The sequence below is a fragment of the Trachurus japonicus genome, chromosome 24 (assembly GCF_045865225.1).
Source record: "Trachurus japonicus isolate A0001 chromosome 24, Traja_1.0".
NCBI classification, from domain to species: Eukaryota; Metazoa; Chordata; class Actinopteri; order Carangiformes; family Carangidae; genus Trachurus; species Trachurus japonicus.
In genome coordinates, this window is record NC_140930.1 from 824,484 (window position 1) to 838,734 (window position 14,251).

Here is a 14,251-nt window from a genome sequence, read left to right on the forward strand (position 1 = left end):
AACTTCATTTGGGCACTGCCCGATTTGCGTACATGCTTAAAGTTCTGTGAATTTAAAATACGGTACTGTGAAAATGATTAAAAAATAAAATAAAATAAAATAAAAACCGCGGAGGTCCGTCATAAGACAGCCGCGGCAGACTCGTTTATTCAGTGAGTGTTGTGGTAGTTGTGATTGTTTGTGGTTGTCATGGTGATGAGGCCGGCGAGAAAAGAGGACAGTAAACATTAAAAGTCGCCTGTGTTCCTGTTTTCTGAGCATCAAGATCCAGACCACCACAACCAACCCTCAATTTACATTACTAATAAAGTTTTTAAAAAATAAAAATAAAAAGATAGACCGTCTCTGGCGACGCACACAGGGCAGTGGTCCTAAGTCAATTCAACTAAGTTTGTCCAAGTGGAGTTGCCGTACGTGGCTGTCACAAATCGGGTAGCGTTGCAAATCGGGTAGCGTTGCAAATCGGGTAGTGACACTCCCTCTTGCAGGCCGCAGACAGACCCTTCTCGCTGTTAATGCTGTTGCTGCTGCTGCTGTTGTCCTTCACCCTCCGACCACACGAGGCGCTGCCGAGGCGGAAGTGACGTCAGGGTTGTTGTTGTCGTCAAATGGTCCAATCAGCGCGCGCGCAGGAAGTTCAAACCGCTCAGCTGAGACAGCGACGGGACCGAGACCAGGACCAGGACCAGGACCGAGACCAGGACCCAGACCCAGACCTAGACCTGGACCGGTACCGAGACTGAGCCTGAGTCCAGTTCACGGTGAGAAAACCACTTTGTCTCTGAGTTGATGAAGCGGCGGGAACCGGAATGTCCGAGTGAAGCCGAGTTCAACCGACACTCGGTACCGTTACTGTCGGTACTGTTAACGTTACACTGTCGGTACCGTTACTGTCGGTAACGTTAACGTTACACTGTCGGTACCGTTACTGTCGGTACCGTTAACGTTACACTGTCGGTACCGTTACTGTCGGTACCGTTACTGTCGGTACCGTTACTGTCGGTACCGTTACTGTCGGTACCGTTACTGTCGGATGCTACATGAGCTGATGAAGCCTCTTGGATGAAAGTGAAACGTCTTCTAGACAGATAACTAAGTCCAGTTGTTTCGACGATTTGTTTAAAAAGTTACTGTCTGTCGGTACCGTTACACTGTCGGTACCGTTACTGTTACTGTCGGTACCGTTACACTGTCGGTACCGTTGGTTAGAGACTAAATGTCCCGTGTTGATAGAAACTTTGTGACTAAATGTTTCTAGTGACTGTTACAGTAACTCTAAAGAACTATCTATCCATCTATCTATCTATCTGTCTATCTATCTATCTGTCTATCTATCTATCTGTCTGTCTATCGTTCTATCGTTCTATCTAGCTACTTCAGTAAATCTACTGTTTGTTTTTAAGTGTGTGTGTGTGTGTGTGTGGGATCATGAATGAAAAGAAAATGTGAATATTTGCTCTGATTGACCTCAGTTGACAGTGTGAGCCTCTAAATGTTCTGTTTGTGGCTCTACAGTGTTAAAGGGATAGTTCAACATTTAGTCAAACTGGCCCATTGCCATAATCCCTACAGTCATAGCAGTAGGTTTACCTTTAGGGGCCGTGTCCACCAGACGCGTTTTCAGCGCTCTGGGCGTCTACTTTCCATTCAAACCCTATTGAGTTGGGCGCTCACAGCGCTCAGCGCCCTCGGCGGTAAAACGCCCTGGGCGCTTGCTTCTTTTTGTCGCGGCGCTCAGAGCGCTTCGAGTTGAAATCTGTTCAACTTTTAGAACAGCGCTACGCTCGTCAATGTCACTTTTCCCCGCACTGACCAATCAGAATCAAGAAGGGGCGGGACATACGTTACCGACAGCAACACAACCGGAGACGTGGCTCGGTTTATATCATGACCCACACTTGTGTTGAAGGTAGGCCGACCTCAGGGTCCATGTCAAAAGCTGCTGCTAATGCTATTGTGTATTTCTGACACTCGTTGTAGTGTTTACATTAAACAAGGCCGGAACACGGAAGTGTCAGAGGACTCGTTTTGTAACCTAGCAACAGCGGCATTCTGACGAGGGAGAGAGAGAGCGCTAAGCGCTGGGAAAGCAGCGCTGAGAGCGCTGTCAGAGCTGAAAGCGCGTCCGGTGGACACGGCCCCTTAATTGTCGGTGCAAGCTGTTTTTAGTTTCCCTCATCAAACTCATCAAACACACAATCCAACAACTCCACAACGCTCTGGTGGACAAGTTGTGAGCTGCACATTCACCACGCTATGAGATAATAACACAACGTTACCACACAGAGTTGTTTTAGAAGGGAAATTCATGCAAAACCTCTGATGCACGTTGCCTTCAGGGACAGTTTTTCATCAACAGTCTCTGTATTTCCCTCTACAACAACTCTGTGTGGTAACGTTGTGTTATTATCTCATAGCGTGGTGAATGTGCAGCTCACAACTTGTCCACCAGAGCGTTGTGGAGTTGTTGGATTGTGTATTTGACCGACAATTAAAGGTAACAAACCTACTGCTATGACTATAGGGGTTATGGTGATGGGCCAGTTTGACTAAATGTTGAACTATCCCTTTAAGTTAGGAGGGAACTGTGCTCCTGGTAAATGAAGTTAGTCTGCACTGCAGCTGTTTAATGTAGAAACAGTTTGTTTTTAACCGTCTGTGCTGCTCTGTCTCTGATTGGTCCAGGTGAAACATGGCGGACGGCTCTGTGATGCAGGTGGGAGCATCGGCGTGCACGCGGTAAGAGTGTGTGTGTGTGTGTGTGTGTGTGTGTGTTTGTTTCCATGTTGGCAGACTTTAAAACTGTTTCCTATGATGGTCTGTATTTAACCTGCTCTGTTGCTGCAGCCAGTGTGAGGGGGCGGGGCCTGAGGAGGAAGGGGGCGGGGCCAACCAGAGGAGCGGCTACTGCAGAGAGGAGCTGATGAGAGGAGCAGAGGAGATGACCTTCGAGGAGCTGAGGGCCGAGAGATGGTTCAGGAGGAGGCGCAGGGAAATGGACGGTGCGTTCACTGACCCCCCGCCCCCGCAGGCTGTGATGCTTTCACTGACCCCCCCCCCGCAGGCTGTGATGCTTTCACTAGGGATGCACGATAACTTTATATTGAAGCCGATACCGATAACCGAGAACATACCGGGAGATAAGAAAGACTAGTGAGGACCTAACATATATCATGACATCAATACTATTAACTCATTGAGTGCCGCGCTCCTTTCCAAAGTTTTAGTCAAGTGTACCGGCAAATTAGACCATATTTGACTTTTTATTTTAGAGCCATAGTGTATTCTATATTATTGCCACCAACACATACTGTGGCTCATTTGAAAGGTTTAACTTTATCCTTCAAATGGCCACAAACCGTTTGTTTCTACGTGCCTCCGTTCCTGAGAAAAGTCAAGCTAAACATGGCTGGGTTTCACCAAAATCCCTCCTTTTTTTCTAGAAAAGGAGATAGAGCGTCTTTTATGAAAGGTGCTCTGTTTGTGTCTGTCGCTCTTCTGACACTCGCATTTCTGGATCAAAGGGCTCGTATAAGATAAATATATACAACAATTGTTGTTCTATTCACAAAACCACCATCGGGGGCGGGGGGGGCGCCACTAAACAGCAATAACACAGACGCACCGTGCCGTGTCACAGCCTCTCGCCGCGGAACGTGAGGCTCTGCCGGCCACAGCGGCTCGCGAACACCGGTCCCGCCGGTGGTCACGGTCCTTCTGTGGTACGGGTCGGTGGTGCCGGTCTGCTTTGGCCCAGAGACCATCAGATTTTACCGCGGGAGGACTTTGGGGAGGACACGGTGTTGCTCCAGATGAAGACCGGGCGGGACAGTGGGCTGAGAGCTTCCTGGTTCAGCTCCCAGCTGCTGCAGCCTCGCGGGTGAGAGCAGAGCAGCTGCTGCATCCACATGCAGAACTCCGTTTGCAGAAGCTGAGTTATGATAAAAACTTCCAGATCATGAGCTGTCATGTGACTTTGATCGTCATCTATTTCAGTTCTCCTCGTCGTAGAGTCCCCAAATTTACATATAATGTGTATTAAAGTGTCTATTTTCATAATTTAAAAAAAAAGCAAAAAACGAAAAATTTCGTTTTTGGCACTCAACGCATGGGAACGAAAAACGAGAAATTACGTGGTTGGCACTCAATGAGTTAACAAAACCAAAAACAGTTTTCACTCTTTAAATGAAGATATTCTACTGTATTAACAAGCCTTTCAAACATTTGCTAAAATATATCAAACAAAACTATTTGATATCTCAAATGAACATCTATTTAAATAAGGTGCATTACTTATTGATGTAAAAATAAAAGACTCTAGAACTGATGCAAATACTACTGGGAAAAGTGCATCCTACAAGTTAAAAAACTTGGCTGGTTGGTGGCTTCTTACGGTTAGCTTTATGTTGTTCGCGACTTTAGCTGCGTCCAAGTAGCTTTAAAAAATTCTGTCGGAGCGACGCTCATGTTTCAGGTGACTGACCAGGTTTGCTCGCGCTATTTTTCCCTCGTTGTGGAACTTGCTTGGAACATTTATTACCAATATCCAGCGAACTGTCTTCTTTATTACCGTCCCACATTAACGCCGTCATGCTCTCTGTTTACAAACGTAACGTTACACACGTTGTGCTGCGTTCACGTGTTGACGGGAGTTCCCAGTTCCCTTTTTGCGAGCCGTTCTTCAGACCTTTTTATGATCATATTTCTATGGTTTATGTGTAACATGGGTAATTGGTAAAATACTGTGGATAAGACATTGATCACGTCAAGTCGGCAACTAACAAAATTTTGACCGAGATGACGAGTTGTTTTCCGAAATGAGGGAGTATTCAGATTATGTTTTTCAGTCAGAAAGTTGTTTTTCCGATTTATATGGAGGCCACTTGAACGCAGCATTCACTGCAGGCCGTTCAGGTCTCATGTAGGAGAGCGCTTGGTAAAAAAACAACTCACACCGCAGTGCTGACAAAATACAAAATCTTATCGGGCCGATAAGTTTATGATATCGGACTTCTCGAAATGACGTCATAATTTCCTGATAACTATCGTGCATCCCTAGCTTTCACTGACATGTGGTGCGTTCACTGACCTGTGGTGTGTTCACTGACCTGTGGTGCGTTCACTGACCGTGTCGTGTGTGTCCCTGCAGAGCGGCTGCAGCAGCTGAAGGAGGTGGAGCAGAAGCTGAGTGAGGAGCTGGAGGAGAAGAGGAGGCTGCTGCTGCTCAAGAACTCACAACCACAGGTAACTCACACTGGACTACACACTGTACTACACAATGTACTACACTATAGACCGAATCTCCTTGTTTACATTCTACTTCCTGGTAGAAAACCAGCTGTAATTTGAATGAGATCAATAGTAACGAACGAGAGTTTAGCTATATATCTCAGATATCCGCTGGAGAAAATATTTTTTTATGGACCATTTATTGAGTCACTGAGTTATTAAAGTTAAACAGGTAGCTAACCGTTAGCCCGGCTAATCTCTGATAACCATGACTAATTACAAAAATGTGCACACGTAAATAGTAATGTTTGTCCAATCATTGGTTTTATAGACTTTACAAACATCAGATTAGTCTAAACGGTGATATAGTGACATGAAAAAGTAGATAAATATAGTGAAACTCTCGTCCGTCACTATTGTTCTCATGCTGGTTTTCTACCAGGAAGTAGTTGTAAACAACAAGGAGATTCATCCCCCACTTTAGGAGACCAACAGACCGTGACTCCGCCCCCTTTAGGAGACCGGCAGACCGTGACTCCGCCCCCTTTAGGAGACTAACAGACCGTGACTCCGCCCACTTTAGGAGACTAACAGACCGTGACTCCGCCCACTTTAGGAGACCGGCAGACCGTGACTCCGCCCCCTTTAGGAGACTAACAGACCGTGACTCCGCCCACTTTAGGAGACTAACAGACCGTGACTCCGCCCCCTTTAGGAGACTAACAGACCGTGACTCCGCCCACTTTAGGAGACCGGCAGACCGTGACTCCGCCCACTTTAGGAGACCGGCAGACCGTGACTCCGCCCACTTTAGGAGACCGGCAGACCGTGACTCCGCCCCCTTTAGGAGACTAACAGACCGTGACTCCGCCCACTTTAGGAGACTAACAGACCGTGACTCCGCCCACTTTAGGAGACCGGCAGACCGTGACTCCGCCCCCTTTAGGAGACTAACAGACCGTGACTCCGCCCACTTTAGGAGACCGGCAGACCGTGACTCCGCCCCCTTTAGGAGACTAACAGACCGTGACTCCGCCCCCTTTAGGAGACTAACAGACCGTGACTCCGCCCCCTTTAGGAGACCGGCAGACCGTGACTCCGCCCCCTTTAGGAGACCGGCAGACCGTGACTCCGCCCACTTTAGGAGACCGGCAGACCGTGACTCCGCCCCCTTTAGGAGACTAACAGACCGTGACTCCGCCCCCTTTAGGAGACTAACAGACCGTGACTCCGCCCACTTTAGGAGACCGGCAGACCGTGACTCCGCCCCCTTTAGGAGACTAACAGACCGTGACTCCGCCCACTTTAGGAGACCGGCAGACCGTGACTCCGCCCACTTTAGGAGACCGGCAGACCGTGACTCCGCCCACTTTAGGAGACCGGCAGACCGTGACTCCGCCCCCTTTAGGAGACCAACTGACCGTGACTCCGCCCCCTTTAGGAGACCAACTGACCGTGACTCCGCCCCCTTTAGGAGACCAACTGACCGTGACTCCGCCCCCTTTAGGAGACCAGCGGACCGTGACTCCGCCTACTTTAGTGACTCCGCCCCTTTTAGGAGACCAGCAGACCGTGACTCCACCCACTTTAGTGACTCCGCCCCCTTTAGGAGACCACGCCCCCTTTAGGAGACAGGAAGTGAAGCTGTAACATTTCATATCATTGGAGCAGAGTAGTGACACTTCCTGGTTTATAGAGGATCTCTGGTTGACCTCTGACCTCTGTGGCTCCTCCCTCTCAGGCTCAAGGCTCCTCCTTCCAGGTCTATGAGGAGCCCCAGTCCGCCACCGCACAGCCTGCTGGGTAATTAACACACACACACACACACACTCTCGCTCACACACGTACACAGCTCTTCATGTGTGTGTGTGTGTGTGTGTGTGTGTGTGTGTGTGTTGTCCTCAGCAGAAGCTCTGAGCTGCAGGACGACGTCTTCCTCCGTCCAGACGAGACCAGACTGAAGGTCCAGACCGAGAGGCCGCACAGCCGGACCTCCGCTGCCGGTCAGAACCAGAACCGCTCGCTCTGTCTTCTCATCTTCTCAAAATCGATTTTTTTTCCTACTTATTATTATTCTTTTGTAGACAAACTTGTTCTGTCTCTCACAATGTGCTCAAAATATCAGAGAGACTTACAGAATTTACAGAATCAGCCTCTGAGTGCGGCCACGTCTGTCTCTGCTCCTCATTGACTCCAATACAAAGATTTTCTGAGAGAAGCAGAATGGACCGATGTTTTAAAATCGCACGTTTCTGCAAAATATTTACTGTAGAAACACCAAAATCGTACCAAATCGTTCAGGAAGTCCTTACAGCGATGATGATCTGTGTTTTGTTCTGATAGGAGTTACCGTTTTGTCACAGTAAGCCTAAATGCGAGACCAGTGCAGAGGCAGAAAATCACTCTTTTTCTCGAACGTTCCTGTCTGCCTCAGCCTGGGGGGCCCCGTATTGCCGTGGTAACCACCTCGAGTTGCCGTGGTAACCTCTGAGCCTCAGACCAGAGCTCGTTAACTTCATAAACAATCCACCTGGAGCTCGTTTAAATGTTTATAAACGCACACACGTAACCTAATGTGGTTACAGCTCCTCCGTGTCAGTGCTTATAGAAAGATTTCATTTCATTTCTCCTTTATTTATTCAAGGAAGGTCAATTGAGAGCGAGCTCTCTTTTTCACGCCCTGATTACAAAAACACAATTTTACAATATACAAGGTCATGATTCACAATTACATACAGGTTGTAAAACATTCGATAATAAGTTTGTAAAACTATCTAAGGAAATAAGATGATCCAGTTTCAGACAGTTTTGTAGGTTATTCCACTTTTGGGGGGCATAAAACTGAAAGGCAGTCTTCTTCCCCAATTCTGTCCTGATACTGGGAATTTGTAAAACCAAGGTATTCTGTGAACGAGTGTGTAAATTACAGATTCTAAGTGAGATTAAGCTGGTGAGATAAACAGGTAAAATTTCAAGTAAAGCTTTGTAAAATTTTCCCAGAGGAAAATTTCTAGTGTTCACATGTTCTCCTTCTCTCCTTCTCTCAGTCTCTACGTCCACTAAGAACCTGAGTCCCATAGAGGAGACCAGTGTTGAGGCCAGTACTCTGACCTCGGACCAGGACCAGGACCAGGACCAGGACCAGGACCAGGACCAGGACCAGGACCATCAGGACCAGAACCAGGACCATCAGGACCAGGACTCAGACCCCTGTGACCCGGAGCTTCGGCGGCGGCTGTTGGAGCGCTGTGATGTCACTTCCTGTCCCGGTGTCCACAGTGAGGGCCGGCCCCTCCCCCCTGTGAGCGGCTGTCTGCAGCTGGGTGTGTTCTGCTGCTGCACACACACACACACACACACACACACACACACACACACACACACACACACACATTTCATTTCTAGTCAAAACAAATCTCATTCTACTTAAAATCAGACTCATCACATAAAAAGCAGCTTGTTTTTAGACACTTTTTACTTCTTTCAAGCAGATTTTCACTTGGAATAAGTAGAAAAATCTGATAGTGGAGCAAGTTTTTCTTTCTTATTACAAACACAAAAAACTTGTTTTCACTGGCAGATTTTTCTACTTATTTCAAGTGAAAATTTGTTGCAATGAATGAAAATGATCTAAAAACAAGTTAATTTGTAGGTGATGAGTCTTATTTTAAGTGGAAAGAGATTAGTTTTGACTAGAAATTAGACATTTTGACAAGAAAGAAGACAAATACAATACAATTTTGCGTTTTTGCAGTGTGGTATTGATGACTGCACTGCAAAAACTCTAAATCTTACCAAGAATATTTGTCTTATTTCTAGTCAAAATGTCATTTCTCATCAAAACTAATCTCATTATATTTAAAATAAGACTCATCACATTAAAAGCAGCTTGTTTTTAGACACTTTTTACTTCTTTCAAGCAGATTTTCACTTGAAATAAGTAGAAAAATCTGATAGTGGAGCAAGTTTTTCTTCCTTATTACAAACACAAAAAACCTGCTTTCACTGGCAGATTTTTCTACTTATTTCAAGTGAAAATTAGATTGAAACAAGTGAATATTAAAGTTCTCTGGAAAGAGATTAGTTTTGACAAGAAATAAGACAGATATTCTTGTAAAGATGTAGAGTTTTTGCAGTGTGGTCTAGATGACTGTTGAGCTGCGTGTGTCCACCAGGAGGCGTCGTGTATCAGATCTGCTCCAAAGTGCTGGAGCGAGGAACGTTCTGCGTCTACAGCGGCGCCACGGAGGACGACTGCGTCCTCATCAAGGTGGACGGCTGCAGCTCCGTCCCCTGGGACCATCACCAGCTCAGTCGCCTGAGGAACAGCTCTTCTTCCTCCTCTCTACCGGCCGTCAGCTGCTTCCTGTTCCTGGACGGCTGCATCACCGTCTACACCTGTCCACCTGACCACATGTTCACCGTGAGTCTCTTTCATTCCGCTCTTTCTCTGCTCGTCCACAGCAAACAACGTAATTTAGGACATCTTTACAGCCTCAACAGTCCTGTATTGAGTGCTCAGAAGGTTCAAAACATATGACGAAGGTGCTCTTTGGTGGTCAAAAAAGGAAAATCCAAGGCACTTTTCTTCAATAATATAACAGGGTATCCGCGGGGTCTTGAAAAGTATTAAAAGGTGATAAATCAATTTTGGGAAAATTAAGACTCTTAAAAAGTATTAAAAAGTCTTGAAAAGTCTTTTCACGACTTTATAAAGTCTTAAATTTTGAGGGTATTTTTTTTTAAATTAGCTGTCCAAGAGTTTGAGTCCTAAAAAACATTGTGAAAGTCAGACAAATTTCCCCATGGGGGACAAATAAACTTAATATAATTAATTTGATCAAAAAACAAAGATGAACCAGTACATAAAAAAGAAAAGAAGATTGTTGTTTTTGTTTTTTGAGAGTGGAGCAATTTTTTATTTTTTATTTTTTGATAAACTTTGCCTTTGATTTATTATCCCAGCCTATTTTGAGTTCTGTTGTATCATAGTGGTCTAGAGTCTTTATCACAAACTAAAACTGTTGAGTTAAAAGTGTCACTGATGTAAATGGTTACAGATTGAAGTGGCGGTGAGGTATTAAAAATATTGAGAAGGTATTGAAAAAAGTCTTAAAAAGGTATTAGAATTAACTTCAAGATTCCTGTATAAACCCTGCATAAAAAGCCTTTATTTATACAATGGCTGTATTGAACAAAAACATGTGAGTGGGTTACAGCCCACGCGTTTTCGGCAGAAGCCTTCTTCAGGGTGTAGCCCTCAGCATGCGGATGCTCCTGATATAGGCTGATTGGAATCACCTGGAAAGGTAGGAGGATCATGGGAACATGGGAGAAGAGGGAACATGACCAGTAGATGGCACCACCAATTGTTCAACCATGAAATTCAGAGAAAAAGAAAAAGAGAAACACCATATCTCTGTAACAGTGGAAAAGAATGACAGAAAATGTTGTTACAAAGAAGGACTGAAATCAATGTCTTCATTTAAACCTGGATAGATAGTAGCTTTCATCTGATAAATGTCAAAAGTTTCCCTCTGCAACAGTAATTTGAGTCTGTCACCACCTCTAATGTTTTTTTGAATGCTTTCTAGGCCCTCAACCATGAGTGAGCCCGGGTTGCTGTAGTCCTGTAGTGAATCTGCCTGGTGCTCGCTCTCATGTTCATGGACTTTACTCCAGTAAACTCTGGACTATCTCCCTTCAGGACACTTGGATTGCAGTGGACGAGCAGTGTGGAGGAATATTAAATGGTTGTTGTGTAGTTTTATGGATGTTTTTGTGTCAGGCTCTATTATTACCCGGCCTCCCGGGTCTCCAGATGACCTTTGAGGAATAAAAAACTACTCGAGTAGTTTTCATCAGCATGAGGGGGAGGCAATAATGACTGAATCTCATTTTTTGGTGAACTATTCCTTTAATAAACAGTCTTGTGTCTCTCCCCCCCCCCGTGTGTGTGTGTGTGTGTGTGTGTGTGTAGGAGCTGGGGGAGTGTGTCCCCCCCCGTGAGGACTGTGTGGTGTCTCTGCTGCAGCTGGTCTCTCAGATCCACTCCTGTGGTCTGGTCCACGCGGCGCTGCAGCCCGACCTGCTCTACTGCAGGTAGGTAGTGGTGTAGTCTATATGATACTCAGGTTTACTCAGTTGGTTGACATTTTACCACTTTTTCCTAGAATCTTTTCACTTTTTTAATTATTGTTTTAATCTTTTTTCTTTTCTTTTTTAAATTTGACCACTTTTCCTAGAATTTCTTTGAGAAATTTTTACCAGTTTCTTCTAAACATTTTTAAACTTTTTTGTTTATTTTTTTGTGATAATTTTTACCACTTTTTACTAGAATTTTATCACTTTTTTAATTATTGTTTTAATTTTTTAATTTGACCACTTTTCCTAGAATTTCTTTGAGAAATTTCTACCAGTCTCTTCTAAAATTTTTAAAACTTTTTGGGGGGGAATTTTACCATAATAAAAAAAAAAACTTTTTTGTTTATTTTTTTGTGATAATTTTTACCACTATTTTCTAGAAATGGACGCCTAATTTAAACGTACATTGATTGATTGTGTATTTCTGGTGTTTTGTCCGTGGTCTAGTTTGTGTCAGTTTTGGGTCCTTGATATAAAACAGTTAGATAACCAGCGTCTATGTGATACATGAACAGTTTACCACCTAGAAAGCAGTTTACCCACTACAACACATTAGACTACACCGCTGGTTGCTAGGTAACAGCAGTTTACCCACTACAAAACACTAGATTACACCTGGGGGGGGGGGAGGGGGGGTCATGTGACTGACTTCCTGTTGACTTCCTGTCTCTTCCCGCCTCTCTGTGGCTGCAGCGGTGGGATGGATTCTGGCTGCCTGTTCCCGGTGGACTGGTCCTGCTCCGTGGACTTGGACCTGCAGGACGTCGGCTCGGTGCAGCAGCTGCCGTCGGCCCGGAGATACATCAGCCTGGGTCTGCTGGAGCCCAGCGGCCCCCCCCAGCTGGTAACACACACACACACACACACACCTGTAACACACCTGTAACACACCTGTAACACACCTGTAACACACCTGTAACACACTGTAGACCTGTGGACTCTAGAGCTCTGTAAAAGAGAGCAACAACAGACATCTCTGCATTGTTGGTGAATGAGCAGTGTGGTGTTTTCAATAATTTAAGGACATTTATAGATCACCCACGTTAATAGCATCATTGAGGATCCTTTACAGATAAACATTAACACATAGGAGAGTAAAAAAAACAAAAAACAGTTATCTACATTAATGCTTCAATCTACATTTTGTAATAAACAAATTATAAGTATAATCTGATTCAATTCATCAATTTACAAGCCAGTGGGCAACACACATACATTGGAGTGAATGAGTTTTCTGGGCGCTTTTGCAACACCCACATCCTGCCACTAGGGGGCATGAGGCTTTAACCACGGGACTCAATGGAGGTGTCCTTACTCTCTTTTCCAGTGCTAGTTGACTCTAGTCTAAACTCTAACCCCCCCCCCTCCCAGCTGGACCTGGTGTTCGTGGCCGAAGCCGTTCACCTGCTTCTGACCGGCAGCTCGATGGTTCTGGTGAAGGACGAGGACGGCTGGACGGCCGAGCGCTTCACTGGAGGCCTCACCTGGTATTACACCTGTTATTACACTGTTTTTTTTTTTTTTTTACTTGTTTTTATTTGCAATTATAACATTTACAAAACATTTAAAGACAGACAGTCCACACAAACACATTCCCATACCCTACCCACCCCCCGCCAGACCGCGCAGGATATGAAAAATACATACGATAAAGAGCAATTTGAGACATGTGCCATAATTATACATGATTATACATAATTTTACATGATTACATTCAATCAATGGAAGCTTCGATTTGGGGGATTATTTTCATCAGAGGCCCCCATATATTGAGGAATATTTCTGGTTTACCCCTCACACTGTACATGATTTTCTCGGGTGTGCAATATGATAAAATTTCATTCCACCATTGTTTTAGAGATGGTGGAGTTGTTGACTTCCAATTTGTTAAAATACATTTTTTAGCGGCTGTCGTGGAGAGCAGAATAAGCCTTTTCTGATGCAGAGTAAAACCAGGAAGTCTGGCCAAGTCCCCTAGAATGAGCACTAGGGGATCTGCAGTAACTGTTTTTTTGAGTATCCTAGACAAGATGCCAAAGATGCCCTGCCTGTTATTACACTGTTAATACAGCTGTTATTACACCTGTGTTGTGTTATTACAGCTGTTATTACCCGTCTGTCCCGTACAGTGACGTGTTATTACCTGTGTTATAGTGACGTGTTCTCCAGAACTTGGCGCCGGTTCTTCCGGACGCTGCTGAACTCCGGCGGTCGCAGTTCGTTGTCGGTGCTGACGGAGCTGAAGGAGCAGCTCTCCATGTGACCTCTGACCCCGTGACCTCTGACCCCGTGACCCCTGACCCCTGACCTTTGACCTCTGACCCTCTGTCTCTATGTCTCTATATTTCTATGTATCTGTGTTTGTGTGTCAATAAAAACTCTTTTTACTGTTCGTTGTTGTGAATTTCATCTCAAACTGAACTGAGAAGAATCGTAAAAATATATTGTAAAAACCAACAGTGAGGATGTGACCAGCAGCCAACTCTGACACCTGGTTGCCATGGAAACGGAAAGGTAGAACAAAGCAACACTCAATCAAAGGAATCAAAGACTGAGTTCAGTATTTATACACTACAGGCAAAAACATGCACTGATCAATTTTGAGGTGTTTGTGTTATTTTGTCTTCTTTCTGACTCAAGGAAATCCACATGAAGGTTATTTATGATTTTACTTCATTTAGTCTTTTTTCAGCTGTAAATTTCTCCTAAATTCACTAAAAGTTAGCTACTGCTACTGTGGGGATTGTTGATATATCATTCACTGCCTCATTTACAGAGTGATAAAAAGAGATATCCACAGTCCTCCTCTGTAAAAACTAAAGACTCTAATATGTCAACTAAATAAAACAAAGCAGCTTTATCAATTTATTCAGATTTC

At 44.8% G+C, this 14,251-nt stretch overlaps 1 protein-coding gene across 1 annotated transcript; it reads left to right on the forward strand.

Moving 5' to 3' along the window:
- Positions 1–2,660: 2,660 nt before the first annotated feature.
- bub1ba (BUB1 mitotic checkpoint serine/threonine kinase Ba) lies at positions 2,661–13,645 on the forward strand. Its single transcript, XM_085771605.1, has 11 exons — positions 2,661–2,730; positions 2,848–3,002; positions 5,150–5,244; positions 6,971–7,032; positions 7,138–7,232; positions 8,277–8,552; positions 9,405–9,652; positions 11,213–11,331; positions 12,004–12,217; positions 12,745–12,860; positions 13,528–13,645. The coding sequence occupies exons 1-11, from the start codon at positions 2,693–2,695 to the stop codon at positions 13,634–13,636; spliced, it is 1,527 nt and encodes a 508-aa protein (XP_085627731.1). The 5' UTR covers positions 2,661–2,692; the 3' UTR covers positions 13,637–13,645.
- Positions 13,646–14,251: the final 606 nt, after the last annotated feature.